The 27,123-nt window shown below is 42.1% G+C and overlaps 1 protein-coding gene across 3 annotated transcripts in view; it reads right to left on the bottom strand.

The window, feature by feature from the left end:
* LOC122934452 (SLX4 interacting protein) overlaps positions 1-27,123 on the bottom strand; it is a 200,349-nt gene that overhangs the window by 71,419 nt on the left and 101,807 nt on the right. For all 3 annotated transcript variants that reach the window (XM_044289923.1, XM_044289926.1, XM_044289924.1), the window contains exon 4: positions 24,617-24,740. In XM_044289923.1, the coding sequence (XP_044145858.1) occupies positions 24,617-24,740 (124 nt within the window). The remainder of the gene's footprint in view (positions 1-24,616; positions 24,741-27,123) is intronic.

Below are 27,123 nucleotides of genomic sequence, written 5' to 3'. Positions count from 1 at the left end.
CTGTGTATTTTGTAGTGTTTTTCTTATATATTGAAGAAGGGACTGCACAACATATTTTGTGCCCTAAAAAGTCCATCTAAAATAAGACCCTTTACTCTCAGGTATTTTACATATACCTCCAACTCCACTATACCTTCAAGTCATAAACTAGCTTACCTGACACAAACTTAAGCGGTCCATACAGTAGGGGGATGTTCTGACTTCAGAAGACGCTCAAGGACAAGAAGATTGGGCAGCTGGCTTGCTCCTCTCTTTGGGTCGGGAGGAAAAGCCATCAGCCAAAAGAGTGTTTGACCGAAAGATTTGTAAAATACATGTCCAGCTTTACAATGTGACTCTCCATTAAGGCTATAGCAAGAACTTCCTCTCTCATCTTCACAATTTCTAAAGCATTGATGAAATGGCCCTCTTTTAAATCCATGTGAATAAATGCTGGGCCTTTTTTATTCTAGTCAACTTGTCTCCATAGGATTTATCTGACCTTGGCTCAATGTGCCACATCTGGAGAAAAATCTACGCAATCGTTAAGTGCTATTCTTTTTGGGTTTCTTGAGGAGAGTTCCCCTACTGAAGGTGCATTTACACTGGGCCCATCACAGAAAATTATGGGGAAGGAAGCGTTCCTTAAATTTACATGCAGTGATCACCTACACAGAACAATTTGCTGCCCAAAAATGATGACTGAGGTGTCTGCACGAACAACCATTTCACCCAATGAACGAGCGTTTTTACTTGTTCATCGGGTGATCTGCGGCACCTTTACATGGGTAGATTATAGCGAGTGCCTGACAGATGGGCAATGTAAAAGAAGCATAACAGTGAGACATGGTCTTTAGGGTTTATGCACAATAAACCATTTTACAAAAAAAAAAAAAAAGCCAAAAAGAACACAAAATGGAGTGCTGGGGGAGCTTCTAGCAAAGTCCACCTGTCACTTTAACGTACAATAGGCAAAACACGTTAAAACAAAGTTTATAACACATGAACGTATAAATAAGAAGGTAGGGAAGGTGAAAGTGTAAATATAAATGAATTATAAAGTCTCTTTTAGAATGTATGGGCAGAAGGGAGGAGGCATTGTGCGCTCGGTGCCCTGGCAACAGGACGCCAGGGACACCGTGAAAATAATAGTATGTGCGAAATGGAGGCAGGGGCGTGCTTGTCACTCGAGGGATGCAGCGATCCCGGGTGTCATGTGTGAGCCAGAACGAGAACTAGATTATGTTGGGTGGGGAGGGGGGGATTTGTCAAATGAGGGGTAGAAGCTTAATTTCCCCAGCCAACCATCACTTATGTTTTATAAACTTTGTTTTAACGTGTTTTGCCTATTGTACGTTAAAGTGACAGCACCTCCCCCTGCACTCCATTTTGTGTGTTTTGGTGTTTTTTTAACCATAAGCAGTCTGTACCTGATGAAGGAGTTTCCTCTACCCCGAAACGCGTTGTACCACCGAAACGCTGTGGGATTATGTATTTATCTTTTGGAATGATCTATCTCCTCGGGGACTCCAGGCATCCCAACATGGAAGTGTTCATATATCCTTGGCTGCATGACCATCCGACTTTTGGGTTTCACCACCTCTGACTAAATCCTACATTAGCATTGTGCCTATCATGATGCGCCTGTTCTATTTTTCTTAGAAAAACATTGCCTGTTACACTAACATACCTACCCAACCTTCGGGATTACTACGTTTCACGGATGATGTTGCAGAAAGCTGGAACTTATAAATAAACATCCGACTGGCTTGATCCCAAACTAAGGAGCATATGGGTGAGCCCTATAAAACCCCTAGAGCTCTCCCTGACTGCTATGCCCATGCAAGGGTCTCTATGGTAGACGATTGCAAGCCCACGTACCTAATACTGTGTGACCACCTGAAAACCCTATAATAGTGAGGGGACACGACCACCGGCTCCCTGCACTCAACACGGACGGAGTCAGAGTCACATAGACTCAAGCCAGCAAGGAAACACAAATAAAGGAAAAAGACTTATCTGAGGAAATAACAGCAGCAGCCTCCAGCAGTGAACACCTCATCCAGGAAGTAGTATAAACCGCAAAGTGAGGCAGTATGGGAGGGAATATAAAGGGAGACAATTAATCTAAATAGGTGACACCTGGGAGAAGGAAAGGAGATGACAAAGTGAAACCAAAACAAAGAACGTCATGCAAGTGGTAGAGAAGACCGTCTGCCAGACCTTCTCACAGAACTGGCGGTGACACTACGGCAGCACATAGGAACAAGCTTTGGGTTTTCACTACCCCTGACTAAAGCCTACATTAGCGTTGTGCCTATTATTTGCACAACCCAACAAGGTGAGCCTCCATTTCGGAGTCATCTAGATATTACCAGCCTGACATTATTACCCTGTGGTGTGTCTGTTTTGTTTTTCTTAGTGAAAACACCGTCTGTCATACGGACAAACCCACCCAACCCTTGGGATCAATACGACAGCACATAGGAATAAACTGTGAGACAGCAAGATGGACTACGTCCGGAATGGTCTTGAGCAAAGGGAACGTCTGATCCTGCAATATGTACAATCTCAACCTTCAACTCAGAATGAAGCTGCAGACAAAGCTAATCCTGTACAGAAAGGTATAGACGAAAAAGCTTTGTCTGCTTTATTTTTTTAACTTGAAAAAGACATGGTCAGCGAATTACAGCATCAACTTTATGCTAAATTTCTAGAACTGTACCTCATGAAAAATCCTTTTCCGAGAGGTTTGCACCTTCATTTCAACCATTCGTTTGATACAGATAAGGATTTTAGCAACGATTTGGACAATTACCTCTTAAAATGTGCGAAGGGCATGATGTCCAGTCAATTCACCAAAAGGAAAACATTAGCATTGGATCTAGGATCCAAAATCACAGAGGAGTACAACAATATACTCAAACACAGAGAACACATTGCTTTCCTCAAGTTTGACTGCTTGATCACTGCACAAGAGACATCGCATGAGAAAGATATATTAATTAAAAAAGCAGACAAACTGGCAAGAGACAGGGGCGATTTTAACACTGGCAATATTAAATTCTGTCTCAAAGAACGTACAGATTTCAAATCCACAGTTCTATTTGAATCTTTCAACACCCCATAGGACATTCCAACTCTATAGCCAATCCTCAAACCACAGCGACCCGTACGCCCCACTAAGTCCAGACCCCGCCATAGGGTCACATTCATAAACAGCAATCGGCGTGGGGTTCGCAAAACTCATTCATCTGCCGTTTCTCATGTCAACGCCCCACACAACCAGCATTCCAATCCAGCCAGATCTCCTCCCCTCCAGACATCAGCTCGCCGCCACTCTTCCAACACACCGGAAGCCCATTTTTTCACACCAGCAGCCAGAACCCATCACCAGCCTCAGCCACTTCCATTGGGGGATATTAGTCTAACTCCAGACGACATGAATCCACCCGCACCAGTCCACCACCAATCCTTGCTATCGACCTCCTTTTCAACTGTGCCCCCTTGAAACTGTCCCCTACCGGTCTTCGCCGCTACCCCCTCCGAAACCCATATCAGACCGTCAACTGGCCCTGCCCCTGGATCCCCCTCTACACCGGTTGATCTTGAGCTTGACTCGCTCATCACACTCCATGATAGCAGACTTTTCATAACCAACCCAGCATCTACACATAAAGACCAAACCCTAGATCCCAATCAAGGTCTGGAAGATTTTTCCAACATCACGTTACCCATCAACAATGGACCGTGTTCTTTTTTTATCCCTCCCTCCCATTTTAAACCTGTTAACGTCATATCCAGTACTGAAAATTATTTCCACCCCCTGAGATCCAGACCCACAAAACTAAAAAAACTCCAAAGAGGCTATAGAGGGGGCAAGAATAAAATGAAAAATACAAAACTAATAAATCTACAGGAGAAGGAAATTAAAATATTTAACCTTTCATCCCATATCATAAATCACGATGAGATTAAAGTCTTATCCAAGGGTCTCTCTTTTTGCCCCTCTTCTAAGTAAAGGGGTTCGATCTCTTCTTGCACCTACACAGGTTTATCAGAAAACGAACCCAAAAGAGGCATTTCTGCCTACAAGGCGACAACAGCAAGAAGAATAGCAGCATAAAAACCAATGAAGTCACTTCTGTCCACGCGATACAATATGTTTTGACTGGGCTGAAACCACGTTCTCATTTTTATCCCCTATATCATAGGGGTAATTTCATAGAGACCTTCTATGATCTGGTAATGGAGGATACCATCCATCAAAAACCTGTGCTTAATCACAACCTTAGTGCTAAAGAGAGGTCAGAAATAAATTAAAAAAACTGCAAGAGAATAAGGACCATATAATCAGGAACGCTGACAAAGGAAGTGAAGTTGTATTAGAAGATAGGGAAGACTATGTCAAAGAGGCACTCTGCATCCTATCGGACACAGAGTACTACCAGATACTAAAGAAAGACCCTATGGCAGAACACAAGTCAGCTCTCAAGACCCTAATCGATTCAGCATCCCATGTCCTTAACATGAAGCAACAGGAATACATCCTCATCTCCGATCCAGTCATTGCTCTCTTATCATCTACCTAAAATCCACAAGGATACCACCAATCCACCAGGTCGCCCAATCATATCCGGAATATCATCCCTGACTTGTAATCTATCCCATTATATCAACATCTTCCTTCAGAAAGATGTGATCCAACTCCCATCATATCGGAAGCATTCTACAACCCTAATACAGTTAGTAAAGGACATCCCTTGGGAAGAGACATACCAATGGGTAACTCTGGATGTAACGGCTCTCTATTCAAATATCCAGCATGATTTGGGCATCAGTTGCACTAAACGTTTTCTCGACAATGATGAAACCATGCCAGAAGAACAGAGGTTCTTCATTTCATCCTGACTCATAACGTCTTAAAATTTGAAGACTCCCTATACCTACAGACCAAAGGTACTGCTATGGGGATGCGTTTCGTGCCCAGCTTTGCTAATTTGTTCATGGGGGCATCTGAAGACACCTACATCTACAATTCTGAGTACTGGACGAAGAATATAGTATTTTAGTCGATACATAGACAATCTAATTTTATATGGACACCACGTCCATTGAAGAATTCACAAAATACCTCAACAACAACGATTGGGGTATAATTCTCTCAGGAACCCATAATTCGGTTACTGACGAATATCTCGACCTAGAATTGAATACGGTGAATGGAAGAACTACCACTCGTACTTTTTTTTATTTTTTTTTAAGTGAATTGCAACAGTTATTTAGATTTTTTCCTAGTGGCCACTACAAGAAGTAGAAAATCAACATTGCTTTCAGTCAATTTAAGCGCGTTAGACGAAACTGCTCTGAAGATAGCGATTTCATCACTCAAAGCGAAATTATCTGCACCAGGTTTTTACAAAAAGGCTTCCCCCCTGGACTGATAGAGGCAGGTTTCAACAGAGCCAAAGCACTCACACAAGAAGAATGTTTACCAAAAGAAGGAAACATAACCACCAAGAAAGACGCCCCTGAGAAACAACATAGCACCAATTTCATTTCTACATCCAACAGCAATCACAGAATGATTAAAGAAGTTCTTTCAAAACATTGGTTCATCTTGAAACGAGACCCAGTCCTGAACAAAATCCTGCCAGGAAAATCCTGTCTCACATTCAGAAGAGCCCAGACCGTAAAAAAAAAAAAATCTACTGGCACCCAGTAAGCTCAAACAGCCCTTAGGTCAAGGTGCACACCCAAGCAACACCATACCAGCAGGGAGCTCTAAATGTAACCAGCCAAAGTGTCTCTGTTGCAGAAGTATAAAAACTGTTACTTCATTCCATCGCTCTAACGGTGAAACCTTTTCTATCAAAGAACACCTGAATTGCGGTTCCACAAATATCATCTATCTGCTTGAGTGCCCATGTGGTCTCCAATATATTGGACGAACAATTCAGACTCTCCGGAACAGACTTAACAAACATAAATCTAACATGAAAAATAAATTCTTACAACATAGCGTTTCAAGACACACTACAGATCACCCCCAGGGCTCTTTCTTTGGATTTACCATCACCCCAATTGAGAGAATTGAACCCAACGATTATAATACCATTAAAATATTGCGGAAACGCAAAATGTTTTTGATCTATAAGATAAACTGCTTGAACCCACGTGGTCTAAATAAGGCCTTTGAGATTAATCTTTAGCGGCCTTGGGCACCCACCAACACCAACCAGGGCTCATCAACGTTACCCAATCAGCAACTGTTTATATGTCCCTAACACAAATCCTTTTGGCTGTCATATCCATATTGATCCCCTCTAACTTTTTGTCCACACAACGCATCACCTAATGTCCTGGTAACAATACACAAAAAACATATATCCTCACAGACCTAGTTGGCACAATACAAATCCATTCATCACCACAAATTTTATTGCTCTCATTCATTTCATGCAAGTGGCGACCCAACCAGTCAATCGACTTTATTTAACCATTTAATTTTCTTTTCATTTCACCATTTTATCTTTTTTCCGTCCTCTCAAATTATTCTTTGTTTTATACTTCCATCACCATTACATTTACTTATTATATATATCCTTTACATTCCATTATTATACAGTCGTTCTTCCTTCCACTCAAATCATTCCCTATTGATTCTTCCATCATTGTCATCATATACATTTTTTATATTCATTTTTATATTCATTTATATAATTTTTTATTCTTATTTTAATTATATCTGTTTACATGCTATTATAGTCACTATCGCATCCCTTTTACTTCCCATTGTATAGTTTCTATATCTCATCGTACATGCATTATTGTCAACATTTCATCTCTTTTTATAGCTTCTACCCCTCATTTGACAAATCCCCCCTCCCCACCCAACATAATCCAGTCCTTGTTCTCGCCCACACATGACACCAGGGACAGGCACGTGCCCCTGCCTCCATTTCGCACATACTATTATTTTCACTGCGTCCTGTTGCCAGGGCGCAGAGCTCGCAACACCTCCTACCTCCCGCCCATACATTCTAAAAGAGTCGGCACTGTGGTGTCCGGTTACCTGAGCAACCAGCATCACACGACCGTCGTTTTAGGTCACATGATCGCAATATGTGCAGCATTGCGTCTGGCCTCATTTCCCCAGCCGACCATCACTGCAATCACCTTTATAATTCATTTATATTTACACTTTTACCTTCTCATTTATACGTTCATGTGTTTTGCCTATTGTACATTAAAAGTCACAGGTGGACTTTGCTAGCACCTCCCCCTACAATCCATTTTGTGCGTTTTTGCTATTTTTTTGTAGATTTAAACATTTGTATAGTGTCTTTTTAACCATAAGCAGTCTGTACCGGATGAAGGGGGTATTCTCTACCCCGAAATGCGTTGTACCACCACAACAAAAATTAAAAGTTCCTGTTTGACAACAAAGGCTCTTTATCTTTTGGAATTATCTACCTCCTTGGGGACACCAGGCATCCCGTGGAAGTGTTCATATCCTTGGCTGCATGACCATCCGACTTTTGGGTTTCACCACCTCTGACTAAAGCCTACATTAGCGTTGTGCCTATGATTTGCACAATCTAACAACGTGAGCCTCCATTACTGAGTCATCAATTTATTACCTGCCTGACGTTATTACCCTATGGTGCGCCTGTTCTATTTTTCTTAGAAAACATTGCCTGTTACGAAGCCAAGAAAGTGAAGCAGTATAGCCGTCTGTAATGGGAAATCCCTTTGTATATGGTAAAGGGGTAAAAAAATATCTGACTAAATGGTGTCCATATAGTGCAGAGGAACACTGGTGGACTGGCCATACACTCTACAGGGAATTTTCCTGGTGGGCCAATGTCCATAGGGCCACCCGAGTCCTCCTCGGTACCACTTGCTGGGTACATACTACTAGGGGAACTAGAGAGGTCATTATTAGAGGCAGTCCAGGCAGCATGCTGAAAGTAGGGCTGGCTTGTTGTTTTGGTCCACATCTTACTTCCTAAGCCTGCTGCTTCATATTAATATTAAAGACAACTGAAAGAGGAGGTAGACAGAACGTGGCAGCTATTGATGGCCACCACAGAGGGACAGCTTCTGGGAGGTATTTTTTGCTGCACTGTGGCATTTGGTATTGTAGGATGGTATTTTGTGCTACACTACAGTACTACTGACCCCGCCAACTTGTATTGACCCCATCTACTTGTGCTGCCCCACCTTCTGTCAATTCGGACCCACCTACTAAATTGGGCCAGGGCCAATTTAAGTTCCCAATCCCAGTCAGACCCTATGCTGCAGAAGTATCCACAAAACCAAAACTTGTATTGCTCCAGAACCTGTGGAAAACTACATGTAAATCCTTTAGTAGAAATGACCGATATTTGTATCTGTGCAGGAGACTAGTTTAGTAAAAAGAGAATAAAACTGAATGAAATATTTAAATACTTATACTTGTAAATCATTGTTGGATTTCAGGAAGAAATGGAGAAACAGGCACAATTCTGAACATGATAAATTATTAGAATAATATCCTGTGAGAAAACTTATCTAAATTATATGTCACTTGGTTCTATCTGCTGAAATATAATTTCCTCCGGACCTCCAAATGAGGAAGAATGATGGGTTCAGGGGATTTTTGCATTTATAAGTGTGATAAGATAGCATTATTGAAACAGAGGTGGCAAGATAAAGAAACGACTATAGTTAATAACGTAGTGACTTCTTATGTTCTGAACGTGAACTCTTTGATCTGAGTGATAGCCGCACAATGAGTTCTGCTTAGCTGAAATGATAGCGCTTGGGACCGGGCTGGATAAGGTCTCACGTTCTCACACTTTGGCTGAAGCCAACACAATGCATGGAGGAAATTGTGCAGCAGAAAGGTCGCAACATTTCATTTCCAGGTCCCACTTCTGGTTGCAATTATGTAAATTCTTATTTTTAATAATGGTCAGGTTTCACACGGGCTTTGGGGGGAAAATTTTTAAAAACCACTTTGTTGAGAGCACAGCAATTATTGCTAGCTGATTTTTTGTTTACAACAAATAGGATTTGAAAGCACGAAGACTGTTTTTCACTCGATGGACACACAAGTTATAACTTAGGTCTGCAGAAATTGCAATAGGAAATCCAGCTTGTCACTATATTTACATCGAAAACAAACTTTTTTCTTTTATGTCCTAATGACTAACACATACCGTACTTCTTAGCTTGGCTTCCAATTGAACCTGTCAAGTCAAAATGTTCTGTGTCAGCCAAAGGGAACTTCCAATTCTTTATTTTTTTTTTATATGAGAATTATTCAGCACTGATTTCTGCGTGTTGCAGCATGGGCAAGACAACAGGCCTTTGTCTTGTGAATTTCCTCCTGCCCCGTGCAGGTTTTCCTATAAATCAAAGATTTAAATCTAATTCTTTCTATATTTACTTGTCTTGCTTGATACTCTTGACAAGTGAAAACTTTAGTCCCCCAAAACACTGGCTCAATTCCAAAGCCGCAATATTTTAATGGGCATTCGTCTTTATAATGTTAACTGATGGAAAATAAAACACCCACAGATGTAATTAGACGAGCAATAAAAGCAAACAAAAGGAAAAAAAAGGAAAGGCTAATGAAATGTTCCTTCCTCTAGAAACTTTCACTGTATTCCTCATAATGAAGGCGTATCCTCCGATTATTCAGGCTGTTGTATCACACCCAGACGATCATCAGTGGAGGGTCAACAAATATCTCACTATTCCCAGTCCATTGCTCGCCTTCTCATGCACATAGCATAAAAAGCATATAAATGTGATTTTGACTGGTAAAGTACAGTTAATTGTGTGTTCATATACAGACCCGCAGTATAAATGCAGGTTTTATAATATCTGAGGTTTGTGGCTAGGAGTAGATGTGTTTTATGTTCATTTCTTTTGGGAACTGTGTCAAAGTTTGTGTTAAGATATATATATTTCTACTTAAAATCCTATGATTAATGTACAAAAATGAAAATCATACATAACCTAGTACCTGACAATCTCTTTCTAACATAGCTAGAACCAGCCCTGTACCTTACATGGATCATGAGATATACCCACTCACTGTTCCAGTTGCTCTGCTAGATTAATTTCAAGCTGGCAGCCCAGGGGGCATGTCCTTTCTCAGGGCGTGTCTTTTTTGCTGCAGCTCTCTCCCTAGCATAGCTCTGGGGAGTGTCCTTTCTGATGTAGCTCTCTCCCTATAACTGCCACAGCTTCTTAAAAGAAAATCTGGCTGGTGGCAGTTGAAGGATAGAACGGAGCATGTGCGACCACCTCAGTGATGTGGACGGAGAAAGAAGGAAAAGAAAAACAACATGTTGTGCTATACAGATACATTTAATGAACACTTCAGGATCTATACTACATTTTAACCACCTCAGCTCCCCTAGCTTAAACCCCCTTAATGACCAGACCACTTTTTACACTTCTGCACTACACTACTTTCACCGTCTATTGCTCGGTCATACAACTTACCACCCAAATGAATTTTGCCTCCTTTTCTTCTTACTAATAGAGCTTTCATTTGGTGGTATTGCTGCTGACATTTTTACTTTTTTCATATATTAATCGAAATTGACAGAAATTTAACAAAAAAAAATGAAATGTTTCACTTTCTGTTGTAAAAATTTTCAATTAAAACTACATTTCTATATACATTTTTCTCTAAATTTATTGGTCTATATGTCTTTGATAAAAAAAAAAATGCAATAAGTGTATATTTATTGGTTTGGGTAAAAGTTATAGCTTTTACAAACCATGGTGCAAAAATGTGAATTTACGCACTTTGACTTTCTGAGCACCTGTCATGTTTCCTGAGGTTCTACAATGCCCAGACAGTAAAAACACCCCACAAATGACCCCATTTCGGAAAGTAGACACCCTAAGGTATTCGCTGATGGGCATAGTGAGTTCATGGAAGTTTTTATTTTTTGTCATAAGTTAGCGGAAAATGATATATATTTTTTTCTTACAAAGTCCCATATTCCACTAACTTGTGACAAAAAATAAAATTTTACATGAACTCACCATACCCCTCACGGAATACCTTGGGGTGTCTTCTTTCCAAAATGGGGTCACTTGTGGGGTATTTATACTGCCCGGGCATTTTAGGAGACCTAAAGCGTGAGAAGTAGTGTGCAAGAATGCAAATGCGTAAAAAATGCCCTGTGAAATCCTAAAGGTGCTCTTTAGAATTTGGGCCCCTTTGCGCATCTTGGCTGCAAAAAAGTGTCACACATGTGGTATACTCAGAAGAATTAGGGCAATGTGTTTTGGGGTGTATTTTTACATATACCCATGCTGGGTGAGATAAATATCTCTGTAAAAGACAACTTTTCCCATTTTTTATCTCACCCAGCATGGGTATATGTAAAAATACACCCCAAAACACATTGCCCTACTTCTCCTGAGTACGGCGATACCACATGTGTGACACTTTTTTGCAGCCTAGGTGCGCAAAGGGGCCCAAATTCCAATGAGTACCTTTTAGGAGAGCATTTTTTGGCATTTGGATTCCAGACTTCTTCTCACGCTTTAGGGCCCCAAAAATACCAGGGCAGTACAAATACCCCACATGTGACCCCATTTTGGAAACAAGACACCCCAAAGTATTCCTTGAGGGGCATGGCGAGTTCCTAGAATATTATTTTTTGGGCAAAGGTAAGCGGAAAATGATTTTGTAAGGAAAAATAATAAAAAATTCCGCTAACTTGTGCCGAAAACAAAACAAAACATTCTAGGAACTCGCCATGCCCCTCACGGAATACCTTGGGGTGTCTTCTTTCCAAAATGGGATCACTTATGGGGTATTTATACTGCCCTGGCATTTTAGGGGCCCTAAAGCGTGAGAAGAAGTCTGGAATATAAATGTATAAAAAATTTCATGTGCGATTCATGTGCGATTTTATTTTTTGTCACAAGTTAGTGGAATATGAGACTTTGTAAAAAAAAAACACAAAAAAATAAATAAAAATTCCGCTAACTTGTGCCCAAAAAAAAAAATCTTCTATGAACTCGCCATGCCCCTCAAAAGTGATCTTTATAGCGCCACAGCGATTTTTCGGTGTTTTTGCAGTGATCAGAAAAAAATAAAATATTCTGTCACTGCGGTGGGGCGGACTGAGCGCAAGTGTGTGCACAAGATCAGGCCTGATCGGGCGAACACTGCGTTTTTTGTAGAGCCTATAGAACATGTCCTATTCTTGTCCGCAATTGCTGACAACAAAAGGCATTTTCTATATAGTTCTGGTAATGTGCGGATCCGCGAAATGCGGAAAGCACATTGCCGGTTTCCGTGTTTTGCAGATCCTCGGTGTCTGTGTTTTGCGGATCCACGGAGCGTCCAGGATGAACAACAGGGCCGCCGCCAGGACGCAATCCTGCGTGCGGCGGTCCCGAGAAGGTTAAACTACATGCAATTGCAAAAGTATTCAGATCTATGTGCTGGTTTGAAAAAGTATGAACATTTTTCATGGGACAATCACTTTAAAGTGAACATCGACGTGTGTGATTCCTGTAGCTGGCATTAAAGGGGTTGTCGCACAAAATATATTTATGGTTTTCAAGTCAGCACCCAGATCTGAAAAGTTTTGTAATTGCATGTAATTAAAAATGTAGTTTAGCCACTAAGTTACTTAATAAAATCCTTCTGTATAGCGCCACCTGCTGTTTGTTCTTTTCCTTATATCTCTGTCCACCTCAGTAACATCACTGAGGTGGTTGCACATACACAGCAGAAAGGAAACACTCTGCGCTATGATAGGGAGAGATCTGCAGCAGAAAGGATATGCCTTCTGAGCTCCCAGCCTAAAATAAATCTAGCAGAGCAATGAAAGGGGAGATCTCTGGATCCATGTGAGGTACAGGGCTGGTTCTAGCTTTGTTAGAGAGAGATTGTCATGTACTAGATTATGTTTAATTTTCACATTAAAGGGGTTTTCCAGGATTTTGATACGGATACTATTCTCAGGATAGGTCATCAGTATCTGATCGGGGGGAGGTCCAACACCCAGGACCCCCGACAACCAGCTGCCTGTTAAGGCACCGGAGCTCCTGTGAGTGCTGCAGCCTTCTCCATGCTTACCAAGCACAGTGCCACAAATTGTATAGAAACTTGGTATCAAAATCCTGGAAAACCGCTTTAGGGTCCATTCAGACGTCCGTAGTGTTTTGCGGTCTGCATATTGTGGACCGCAAAACACTGACTCCACACATCGCCGGCACTCAATAGAGGATTACTATTCTTGACCGCAGCTGCAGACAAGAATAGGACATGTTCTACTTTTTTGCGAAGCCGCGGACCAGAAATGCAGATACGGACAGCACACTGTGTGCTGTCCGCATCTTTTCTGGCCCCATTGAAAATGAATGGGTCCGCATCCATTCCGCATAATTGTGGAAAGGCTCTGGACCCATTCTACGGACGTCTGAATGGACCCTTAAGCATGGAAAAACCCCTTTGACAGCTTTGGTACATTATTACTATGTACCTGGTATCATCAACTTCTCTAGCACTTGGCGCATGTTTAATGGACACTAAGTGCAAAAAACTTTTTGCACTATTATCCAAACCTGACAAGAAGACTATCTCAGGAATTTGGCTCCAGGATCTTTATATGGTCAGTAATAGGCAGCACGGTGCTCAGAGTTTAGCACTGATGCCTTGCAGGGCGGAGGTCCTAGGTTTTAATCCAACCAAGGACAACATGGAATCTGCATGGACTTTGTTCTCCCTGTGTTTGTGTGGCTTTCCTCTGGGTACTTTAGTTTCCCCCCACACTCTAAGAGTGCATTCACACAACTGTATGTATTTTGTCCTCAAAATGCGGATCCACAAAAAATGTGGATGACGTCCGTGTGACGTCTGTGTTGCATTCGTTTGTTTTTTTGCGGAGCCATTGTAACAATGCCTATCCTTGTCTTGTCCCTATCTTGGTGCTATATAAGCAAATAAAAGAAATAAATGCTGTATCTAGGGTTAATGGTAGAAAAAAAATTTCTGTCAGTTATTTGCACGCCATTTTTAGACTATACATAGTGAAATGTTAGGAAATTACCTACCTACCTATACTCTTAAATTAGGGCTTTCAAAGAAGACTTGCTATTTACCAGATCACGCCATCTATCTTTTACCATCAAAAATAACCAATAACGGACAGTAAATGATACATATATATGTAGCAAAACTTAACTTGACAAGTATGTCTTAAGCCTCATGCCCGCGGCCATTGTTGGCTGGTGTCCAGATTGCGGCTCGGCAATATACAGCCACCAGCCGCTTGCGTAACACATCAGGGATGCAGACCCATTTACTGGATTGGTTCTGCATTCCGGAAGGTACGGTGCAGAACGGAGGCACCACAAAAAAAGTAGTGCATGCACTACTTTTTTGCGGTGCGGAACATCGGATGTGGATCGCGGATTCCTTACAAGTGAATGGGTCCGCGCCTGCATACTGTGGCCACATGGTCAACGGCGGCTGTGTGCAGAGTCATCGCAAACCTTTACTTGAAAATATCAATGACTTCTGTGTCAATTTAAAAATTGCTTCAACTATGTATTTAACCTCTTAAGTGTCAGGTTAACCTTGAAGGGGTTTTCCAAGATTTGCCTATTGATAACCTATCCTCAGGATAGGTCATCAGTATCTGATCGGCGGGGGTCCAACACCCGGGTCCCCCACTGATCAGCTGTTTGAGAAGGCACTACAGTGAGCGCCGCAGCCTTTTCTCTGCTTTTCCAAGGCCGAGTGACGACATGTTCATTGATCACTTGGTCTAGGATTAGCGCAATACCAAGCACTGCCGCTATACAATGTACGGCGCTGTGCTTGGTGAGCTTCGAGAAGGAGTGCTGCTGCCTTCTCAAAACAGCCGATTGGTGGGGGTCCCAGATGTTGCACCCCGCCGATCTGATATTGATGAACTATCCAGAGGATCCTGGAAAACCCTTTTCACTACATCTGTAGATGCTGTCTGGTCTAAATGGGCTTCTTACTTTTTTTTCCATCATATGAAGTGCGCTAGACAGAGTTTCATTGAGGGTTATAAAGAAGCCACAGCATAAGCAGCTGCTGTTTTGTGGAAATGCACACTGAGAACACACTTCTGGTTCACAAATTGCTACCATGATGTAGTTAGGATTTCGGCCATACCACCGTCTATTCCATCTGTTTATCGTAGACATACAATCCAGAAACCCCAAGATTAAATGCATATAATTGGATATGTGACCATTTCTAATAGGTGAAAAACAAAAGATGAACTGGGAAGTGACCTTCATAGAATATGATATGATGACTAGCTGAGTCTAGCTAGCAAGGCTTCCAAGCTCCTCGACCAATGTAAATAATTCTTAAAGGGGTTATCCCATGACTGATGTAAAAAATTTAAATCAGACATCATAAAGACATCAGACATGGCATACTCTTTCTAATAAAACTAGAACCAGCCCTGAGATTTCTCCATTTATTGCTCGGCTACATTTATATCAAGCTGACCACTCAAGGGGAGTGTCTTTTCTGCTGCAGCTCAGGGGGCGTGTCCATGCTCTCCCTATCACAGCTCAGGAGGCAGCTGAAGGATGAAACTGAGCATGTGCGACCATCTCAGTGACCAGGAAATATGAATAACAACCCCTTTAAAAAGTCCTATAGTTTTTACATATATGAAAGAAATGGTGACACTTGCACTATCTGGACTTGCCTTGAGGGTGACAGCCACCACAGGTGATAATGACCCAGTTTTATAAAATGCTGCATCCATGTACATGAGCTTCCTGATCAGATAGCTTCATCCATATGATGGGCATATGAAATTACTACATACATTTCTTGTTTAATAAATGAAAATTATCACATAGGTATCACGCACCAAAATGTGAACTGTGTTTCAATTAGGTTGTATGCAGCTGGTCATTGGGGTCCAGAGTCTGTGGTAACCTATTTTTTCACCACAAATCCTAGACTTCCAAAGACACAAGCCCGCAAAGAGGTAAATGACAATGACTGGGTGACTCCCAGGGAAGTCGGTGGCTGCCTTATAGACGCTGAACCCCAACACACAACGCACACTAGGGTCAATTTCAAAGGAAGCCACTTTGCCTATTTGTATTTTTTTTTGGAATGTGGGAGGAAACCGGAGTACCCAGTGGAAACCCACGCAAATACGGGGAGAATATACAAACTCCATGCAGATGTTGTCCCTGATCGAATTCAAACTCAGGACCCCAGTGGAATCATAACTTCCACCGTCTGGCCACCTTCTCTTTCATAGTTAGGTTAGGTAAACGCCAGGTAACTAGGCTGTGTGTGATGCTGTAGGAGCAAAGTACCAGAGAAAAGGGTCAAGGCGGACAACATTCAACAATGAGAGACAGAAAGCATAAGAAACAAGGCTGGGTAGTCAATGGGTTACCTGAACACTGTAGAAAACTTCTGCCGAAACACAATTGCCTTATTGTTCAAACACAAGAGCGGAGAGGAGACAAGTGACTCCAAGAGAAAGTAAGCAGCAACAGCAAGCGCTGTGAAAGAGAAGGTGGCTGGACGGTGGAAGTTCTGATTCCAAATCACTGCCGTATTTTGTTAGTTACTGATAAAGGAAAATTATACATAGTACTAAACGGTTTGTGGCGCTATTATTTGTGAGCCATGATTACTACAGTAAAACTACCAAAGTCCTTGTAAAAAGGACTGAATGTCCAAAATATGTTCTGCGCTACCCTTTTTTCCTCTGTCTAGAGAGGCAGGTCTGATGCATGAAGCAGTACCTGCCTCAATCTAGCACAGAAAAAGGGTGGCACTAGGCCTGCAGTTTTCTGGGGGGCATTCTAAAAATGCAGAGGGGCACTACCGTGGTCATTATAAAAATACACAGGGACTACTGGGGGAACATATTATAAAAATACACTGGGACACTACTGGGGGCATTATAAAAATACAGGGGGCATTATAAAATTACACTGGGCACTACTGGGGGCCATTATAAAAATACAGGGGGCACTATAAAAATACAGGAGTCACTGCAGGGAGGCATTATAAAAATACAGGGGGCACTACTGGGAGCCATTATAAAAATGCAGGAGGGACTACTTGGGCAATGGCATTGCTACTAATGGGGGCACTCTTGGGCAGCATTATCACTATTAGCAGCACTGTAGCAGGCACTACTACTAGTGAGGGCAACCTGGGATATAATTATTACTATTGGTGGGACTTTTAGGAGCACTTTGGGGACTATCTGTATGGCACTGTTATTTTGTAAGTATAGTATTTGGGGGCATTGGGGAGCACAGCGGCACAATATTGGGGGTAGCAGCAGTAAGTACTGTTGGTGCACCAGGAGAGGGAGAATGAGGGAAAAGTGAGGAATCTAACATGTCTGTGTGGTAAACTCTTGAGAGACGAGTTGTGGCTGGAATAAATCATTATGGCGGTCTGGTTCGAATGGAGAAGGTGAGGAAAGAGAATGTCTACATCCGAGGAGACCTCATTGGATGTAAGAGGTATGTAGTGCCTTATGTAATGTCCAAATCAAATATGCCTTTAGCAGTAGGGCTGAGGGACATGGGTTAGATTGAGAATTTGGCACGTTGTGGGGGGGGGGGGACCATTTCAGTCTTCACCTCCGACAACAGAAAAGGTAGAATTGGCCTAAGGACGCAGATACGGCTGTGGACAGAATGGGAACCACTGTCGAGAATAGCAATTCCTGGCTGGCTGTCCTGATTATGGCCCCCATATATAACTCTGCTTGAGGCCCCAGAAATGCCAAGCCCGCCCCTGGCAGTATAGGATCATTACCATCAATTGTAGAGCAGTATAGAGAGGCCCCATCTCCTTAACCACATTAGGCAGCTCTGCAAGTGGAGGCAACCAGTCCTGCTCACATTCTAGGACAGGTTGATGGAGGCCATTTTAAAATCATAGAGAACCCCTTTAAGTGAGTGCTGCACTTTTCAGGCATTAACCGTTTAGTTCTGTTTTTCCCGTTTTCCTCATCCCTGCCCATTGTTTTTGCCAGTCTAGTTGACACCAGTTAATAGACGCAGTTGACGGTATTCATTTAGCGGATAAGGGAGCTAGATGGAAAGTTTCTGAATGCAACATATTGCAAATAAATTCCTACAGGCAAATTCCTTGTAAACAAAGAAAATGCTTAAACTGGTTCATTATATAAACTTACAGATATAAGAGCTCTTAACTGGTCATGTTTTCGGCGTATTGTGTTTCAGTTTCCCTCCGAGCTGCACTGTGGTCAATGGTTCTTACAGGTCGGGTATGACAAGCACCTGAAGACCGTTCTCACAGTAGGAGTGTTGCAGAACTGACTCAGCAGTCTGACACGTTCCGTATGTAACACTTCCATGTGTTGAGTGAGCAGAGATCCCATTACTGCGGCTGTAGACCCAGCGTGCTGCTTAATCGCTTTGTAACGGCATTAAAACAGCTAAATAAAGCTAGGTGTACAGAAAAGGGTTTGTGGGGGGTTTGGTTTTATCCTGCAGATGCAAATAGATTAGATAATCAATGCAAGAAAAATCTATTTGTTTTTAAAAATATTTCAAATTCCAATACATTAAACTGAAATATGCCAAGATGAGCATTTAGCTATCAGAAAGGGCATAGGTTGGCCCCATTACCAAACCTCAGTGTGGGGAAATAACTGAAAGATCATGGAAAAGAAATTCAGGGCAAATGAGCACAAAGTCCTCCTCCTGTCCCTAACCTGCACCATTTGTCAACTCCAATTTAATATTCGCTAGGGGCCCCTCACCTGTATGCATACCCTTGCTCATTCTACATTGTGAAGTAGATGTAAACACTTTGGGGGATGTTCAGGACGATTCTGAGGATCTGCTAATTTTTCTCATGGATACCATAGAGGAGGACAAATGAACACCACCATTAAATTGGGCTAGTCCTCGTTCGTATCCACTGGCACATCTCCAACAGATATCTAGATTTCTGCTGTAGATCCTCTTGTAAATATAGGTTGGAAATGCCTATGGCAAATCTGAGACGTATGATCATACCTTTAGGCTAGATCTATAAAAGTATGTTTAACAAAACGAAACACTACCATGTAATTCTGGACAGAACCTGAAAATTCATAGCACTTGATCAAAAGGCTGGGGTGTTGATGAACAAACTACAGGAGAGCTTTCCCTAGTTACACTTTGATATTATTATAAGAGTTACTGTCTAAAGCTATATTCAGAGGAGCAATGTAAAACCCGCTAGTGTTCAGGGCGCTAAAAATGGTCGATTTAAAATGAACCGCACTTGGATAGTGTCTGTGTGAAGTCCGTTCTGTGTGAAGTTCTCACAAATCCATTCTCTTGTGCAAAAACTGGACCAAAGTAGTGCATGCCATGATTTCCTCTGCATGGACTGATCATCTGTGTGGCAAATTGAACATGCAGATTCCCTACTGACTATAATGTGTCAGTGTTCAGTCCATGTGTTGTCTATTCTACACATGGATAGCACATGGACGTTAACATCGCTTCTGTGGATAAGCCCCACGGCTTTGTTCACATCTACATTATGTATTCTGTGCTTCTGTGCTATCACAGGAACATACAAAGAGAAGGCAACTCAAATACTGATCTGTCACCAGCTGCATCCAACAAACCCCACTGACTATAATGGGACCTGTTTGTCATGGAGTCCGTCATTTTAGTGGCCAAAATATCAAAGCATGTTGTGCTATTCTGTTTACAATTATTTGCAGAATCTGCAGTGGAAGCCCTTCTAGAGCCTCCAACACAGATAAGAACAACATCTAAGTAGCCAGTGATGACAGCCATATTTATGTTTCAAGCATATGTGTTAGGGCCAATGGGTTAGGACCCAATGTACCAACTAACGGATTTGGTTTTGGGCTTTCTCTAAAGCTATTATCCTCGAAGTCCCCTGCTTTCCACCCTTCAACCCCTATACAAGGATCTGGACGTCGCTACAGGGGAGCTACCAGGTCGCTACCTCCTGAGATCCTACTGGCTGAACCACGCGGGTCAAAGACACCAGTGCGTAGTACTGAGGAGTCAGGCATTAGGCGAAGCCTGAATACATTCCAGGGTCAGGGCAGGCTGAGTACATGCGTAATCCAAATACCAAATCCAAGATCGGGGAAAGGAGGAAGACAATAGCCAGGCTAAGCACGGTACATGGGTAGTCAGACAAGAAGGCGCACCTTCGCTGGTTACTAAACACTAGGAAAGCTAAAGCTTAAGTACCAGGGAAAGCCAGTCATTGGCTAGGGGCGCATTTCGATGTGCATGCTGGCCATTTAAGATGCCAAGAATGAGCACATGTCAAACCTAGGGAACAGGCCAGAAGTCCTTCCAAAGCACAAGCCTACAGAAGACAGTCTGCAGAAAACATAGCCTGCACTGATGGCTAGGAACGGCAGGAGCGGGGGGCACGATGGCAGATGGAGCACGTTGGGCATGGACCACCGTCATAACAATATGTTCTAAGGCCTAAGCCTCATCATTGCCCTATAAAGCCATGAATACATGCATCCCTTACTAGTAAAATGTGTGCAAAAAGGACGATCTATTGGCAGACGTTTGGCCTGCAGAATCTTGTTATCCAAATATATCCTTCAGGCCAAGCACATAAACGCTATGTGAGAGGGTCTTTATTCTGCTAATGGTTTAGCTAGGCAATGGAAATGGATTGTATGGGTATGAAACAGATGGATCTCTACTGGAGTAAGCAAGTATGCTCTACTGATTTAATACACAATCTATAAAAGCAAAAACTAGTAAATGATACAATAAGTAAAGTACCCACAGCACTGCCAACCATCTTTCCTTCCATGTTATAAGCAATAGTAATATCACAACTTGAGCATTTTCCAAGCCTTACTGACTTTTTTGCTAAAATGAATAATAAAAGTCTTCACAAAAAAGTAGCTGCATTAAAAAATCATGCAAATATGAGCTGTAGAAGAGCAATTACTATCTTATAAAATGTACCTGCTAAGAATAAGTACATCAAGTAGTTTGATATTTATCGTTGTATAAAAAGGAACGAAAAGTCCCGCCACAAGCTTCGCATTCCAGGAAATTATCTCTGTAATTATGGTCAAAGCCTTACAACCAAGTTTTGGGTTTCAGACTCTAAAGGTCTCTATAGGATGTCTGAATGGCACAAAGTCCCGAATGAGGTCATCTGCATACCTAATGGTCCGGATGCCTTGGGCAATGACGCAGAACAAATGTATCGGATGTTCCAAAGTCTCCTTCACACAGTTTACCAACAAGGCAGGACTACTCGCTTGGGTTGATTATTATATCGAACACATCAAGAGTGTTCATTTCATTCGAGAGAAAATAAAAATGTGTATCACTTTGTAGTCCCGTGCAAAGAAAGCAGCTATCCTCCTGTCTGTTCTTTGAAACTGTAGATAAACATTTTAATTGCAAGGTAAAAAAAAAAATATATCAAAGCGACCTCTAGGAAATACTATAGAATTAAAGAATAATAGACTTCTATAGAAAATATCTCCTCTTCTTAATTAACTTCTCAAAGGAACAAATGGAGAACTGAAAAACGGAGGAAACGGGTCAAAAATATAAATAAAAGGAGGGAAGCGTTGTCATATCTCTGATACTGAATTAAAGGGTTTGTACCAGGATATAACCTGAACCCCACCACTTGCCTATCTCCAGTCCCATAGAGACATGGAGCGCACATGCTCAGCCACTGCGCCTTTCATTCAGTGACTCAGGACCCCAATTCTTGTGACCACTGGGGGTCCCTGTAGTCAGGCTCCCACCAATCTGATGCTTGTCCCTTATCCTGGGTATAGAGGATTACTTTATATCTTAGAACAATTTCTTAGAGAAATACTATAACATGCTTTTTACAGAAGTATTTAAAGGATCAAGATATATATCATATATTTCACTTTATAAGATGCACCCAAGGGCTCTCCTGATCCCTGTGAGGAACTCCATAAACTACAATGGACAATGCACGACCTCTTTCTTTGTGGAGTACAAAATCAAGGGGGTGGAGTCCTTGAGCTGGAACTGGCACAATTCAGAAATGTATAGCATATACTTTCAATAGGTCAAAAATATCTTTCATTTTAAAATCCCTTTAAAGAGTAACTGCTTTTTATTTTATTTTTTATCATAAACGAATAGTGCAGGGGAATATAAGAAGCTTTGTAATATATCTCATTTTATAAGACTCCTCTCCTGCTCACCCTCTTCTTCAATCTCAATTCACTGCATAGATCCATCCTCACTGGAACACGGGCTGCCTGCTCACTGAAGGATCAGATTACATAGAAGTCTATGTGGATCGGAAGGGAGAGGAGGAGAAGAAGGGAGGGGCTGCTGGAGACAGGCAGAGACTGACAGAGACTGCTGGTTTGTAAATGATTTACTGTCTTGATTTACTGTCTTAATTTACTGCTGTATTCACATCTAAAGTACTCAGTACTGTTGTATAATGCACTCCATTACTGCTGCATATTATCCCGTTTCTCCATATGTAGTCTATGGGCATACATGATACCTATTAGTATCCACCCACTAGCTCAGGAAAAAATATAGATTTAGGGCTCATGCACACGAATGTGTGCTGGTCGTTCTGTGCATTGGTGCGGTCCCCAATGCATGGGCACCATCCATGAACAGGTTCATGATCCGTCCGCATCGCAAAAAAAATAGAACATTTTGTTGATGTGCAGAGGCATAGACAGAAACCCTAAGGACCCACTAAGGAATGCTGCGATGGGGTTCTGTGCCTCCGCTCCTTCCAGATTGCAGAACCATTCAAGTGAATGGGTCTGCATCCGTGATACGGTGTGCACATCGCCGGTGCCCTATATTGCGGACCTACTGTTTGCGTGCCGCAATACGGGCATGGCCGGGCAAACTGCTAAAAAAATGCTAGATCCAAGTCATATAATAGCCAGAAATAGCTTTATTCCTCATGTACACTTACATGGAATCTTATTCAGAAAATTTACCTGATCGATTCAATCTAACATTGTGGCTCTCCGCCCAGAATACATTGTGCACCCCAGCATTAGAGGGCTGGCCAATCCCAATGATCTCAGTGGGTTTAACCAACATTGCTATAATGTGTATGGCCACCTATAGACCTCTCCTCTTACATTAACAGGAGCGTAGGGCTCAGATATAATTACTGTATTCTTCCACATCTCTAGTTTTTCATTTACTAAATATAAAATGAGTAATTTCCCAGAGCCGACCACTGACTAAACTATTAGCACAAACTGCTGTAAGTTTTCACATGAGAACAATAATGCAATTATGTGAATCAGAAAGTTGTGCAATTGTAGCAAATGTCGAAAATGCAAAAATCCCTGCCTTCAGATATCCACCGTGAAAAATTAATTGTTTTACTTGCATTAATTAGCTCTTCTAGGAAAATGTCACATTGCACCCACGTACGTAGAAGTTTCTTCCCCCTGCAGTTTCATAGCAAGCCAAATGCAAATTATCATAGAGCTAGAAAAAGCTGTAATAACATGAAAATACATTTTTCTTAAAAGATGCTGATATATAAAAATTACTGGAAATAGTAGGCATATACTACAGTGCATGCTTGATACTGCACCCAGGGGCTCGTTCACACAAGACATTTTACGGAAATTCAGGAATTTCCCAGATATTGCAGATGTCACCTTACAGATGTGTATCACTTGCATATATTGAGATTTTTATTTCACACACCCTTTTTTTGTAAGTATGTTAAAAAGAACAGGGCACACTAGATACCGTGGACCAATCTCAATAAGTTCCACTTACATCCACCTCTGTTTTCTATAATTTTTATTTATTTTTTCACACAATTAGGCTACATGCACATGACCGTCGCAAATCGCGGATCCGCAAAACACGGATGGCACGGACAGCATTTAATATAACTGCCTATTCTTGTCCGCAAAGCGCAGACAAGAATAAGACAGGTTATATTTTTTTTGCGGGTCCATGGAACGGAGCAACGGATGCGGACAGCACACGGAGTGCTGTCCGCATCTTTTGCGGCCTCAATGAAGTGAATGGGTCCGCATCCGAGCCGCCAAAACTGCGGCTCGGATGCAGACCAAAACAACGGCTGTGTGCATGAGGCCTTAAACATATTTTTTTCACAAGGTCTTGAATTGTCATTTTATGTATCAACAGTATTGAATGTTATTGAAAAATGTAAAAGGGTTTTCCCTGATTTTTATACTGATGACCTATTCTCAGGATGGGTCATCAGTATCTGATTAGTGGGGGTCCGACACCCAGGATCAGCTGTTTTGAGAAGGCATAAGCACCGCTCCCTTCTCGCAGCTTACTAAGCACAACGTCATACACTGTATAGCGGCTGTGCTTGGTATCACTTCAATGGGGCTGAGCTGCTCTTAGGCCACGTGACAGATGAACACAGAAGCGTCACTGCCTTCTCAAACAGCTGATCGGTGAGGGTCCCGGGTGTCGAACCCCCACTGATCAGATACTGATGATCTATGCGGAGGATAGGTCATCAGCACTAAAAACTCGGAAAACTCTTTTAAATATGCAAGACCCCCAGTTTCACCCTAATGTTCAGGTGAGGGCAAACACTTACCTTTCAGAAACAGTGGACTGGCCTGTGTACATTCCTTGTGTTTTACTTGGCCCTGCTGTCTTCGGCTTTCAATGTGATGCTTCACTCTGGTATCAATTGTGTCTTTAAGTAACAAACAAACTTCCTGAGAAGGAAATCAATAAGAATATTATTCAGGAGGTCTGATATGAGCAGTGTGCTGCACATAACGCTTTACCTGGAAGACGCCCCCATGGCAAGGGAAACAGTTATCAGCAATACCCATGGGACACAATGGTATAGAGGAATAGGTCAATTTCTTAGTTTCACATTTTGATCCTTTATGCTTTATACTGTATTTCAGTCCAAAGTGTCTTTATCTGATGTTTATCTATTATATATACATAACCATATTTGTTTTTTTAGTACGCTAGTCTTATTATATTGTTGTGTTACTTAAGTCATACATATGAGGTCACAGTTTAATACTCTATGGATGGTTTTCCCATATCATGGGAATTACCTTGCAGTACATTGTAGCTTGGAGTCTGTCAGCAGTTTTGACAGTGCAAAACTGCTGAAGGTGCTAGATAGGGGTCTAGGGAGAGCAGGAGAAACATACTTTTTGTAGAGCTTTTATGAGGAGTAGTGTGAATCTGAACTTTTTTTCTGCCAGGTTCTGCTCCTGTAAACATCCAGGGGGCGTTGATACACTGTGCTGTGCTCCCTGCATTAGGCTGCTTCATAGACCCTTGCCTGTGACAGATATAGTGGCCTCCCGGTTACTAAATACTATAGTTGTATTCAAAGTATATAGGAGTGGGTGCAAAGGACAGCAAAGTGAAGCTCTGCCTCCTGGGCACTTGCAGGAGCACAATAAAAATTCATATTCACGTTACTCCTGATAATAAAATCTCTACAAAATGTTATGCTTATTCTGCTCTCCCTGGCGCCTACCTAGCGCTGTCAGTAGTTTTGTATGACAGACTACCTGAAAGGTTGTTCTTCTGCCTGAACAGCCTGCCAAATTTCTAAACTCTTGTGAATAGGGCTGCAACGATTAATCGATGTAATCGATTATATTCGATAACTGGATTCGTTGTTGACGAATCCAGTTATCGAATAATCGCCGATTCGTTGCTATTCGGGCGGTCGCTGCATCTTTATTTTACCTTTTTACAATGACGCTCCCGCTCCTGTAACAGCCAGGCAGAGCGGACGGCGGCGTAACGTCACTCACTCACGTGACACGCCTGCTCCGCCTCCTTCATTCATGAAGTGGGCGGAGCAGGCGCGTCACGTGATTGAGTGACGTTACGCCGCCGTCCGCTCTGCCTGGCTGTTACAGGAGCGGGAGCGTCATTGTAAAAAGGTAAAATAAAGATGCAAGCATCGGGGCCGGGGCTGTTAGGGGGAAGGGGGAGGGGGGATCTGTCTATGGCACTGCTATGGGAAGGGGGGGTCTGTGTATAGCACTGCTATGGGGAGGATCTGTCTATGGCACTGCTATGGGGAGGGGGGTCTGTGCACTGTTATGCCCATAACAGTGCACATATCCCCCTCTCCATAACTACGCCGTCCACAGATCCCCCTCTCCATAACTACGCCGTCCACAGATCCCCCTCTCCATAACTACGCCGTCCACAGACCCCCCTCTCCATAACTACGCCGTCCACAGATCCCCCATAATAGTGTCGTCCACAGATCCCCCATAAGTGTCGTCCACAGATCCCCCATAAGTGTCGTCCACAGATCCCCCATAAGTGTCGTCCACAGATCCCCCATAAGTGTCGTCCACAGATCCCCCATAAGTGTCGTCCACAGATCCCCCATAATAGTGTCGTCCACAATTTGTTTTAATATGGCCTTTGAACATAATTTTTCAAGTAAGATCATATAAACCTCTCTGTTTTGTAATTTTGTCGTTTTTTTCCGATTAATCGATTAATCGTAGTAATTAATCGGCAACTAATCGATTATTCAAATAATCGTTAGCTGCAGCCCTACTTGTGAACATAGGCTAATACTTTTCCTTCCTGTTGGCTTCGGGCTGAAACCCCTACAGGAAAATGTGTCTCAAACCTTCTCTAAAAAAAATGGGTGAGCCTAACCTTAGTGTTTTTTGACTAGTTGATGTTTTTAGAATTTTGATGATTAGAATGGTCTAGCTTGTTCCTAGAGGTTGTCAATATTTTTCCCGTCATCTCTTCCAAGTACAATCACTTGTGGCAATGAATAGGAGAAATGAAAAAATAAGTGTTCATCATGTTGAAGGTTGAGGGTTATTTGGTTCTTAGAACTAGGAGAAATCTTACTGTAATCCAATGTTTCTTGAATCATCATTCCATATGAAGACTTTCTTGGGTTTTCATGTCCAATCAAGCCATAAGTATGATTAGTCAAATACAATCAAGACTTGCCACTTGACTCTTTTGACAAATTGTGAAAGCTAAACAGGTCCACAGACCTTACAACGTAAACTCCAATTGGTCCTGTTACGGATTGCCTTGTTTATGTAATGGTTTGCAGAAGACATTGAAGAAACTATA

The sequence above is a fragment of the Bufo gargarizans genome, chromosome 4, assembly GCF_014858855.1.
Source record: "Bufo gargarizans isolate SCDJY-AF-19 chromosome 4, ASM1485885v1, whole genome shotgun sequence".
Classification (NCBI taxonomy): Eukaryota; Metazoa; Chordata; class Amphibia; order Anura; family Bufonidae; genus Bufo; species Bufo gargarizans.
Note: the sequence above shows the minus strand (reverse complement) of the source record. Positions and strands in the feature narration are given on the sequence as shown.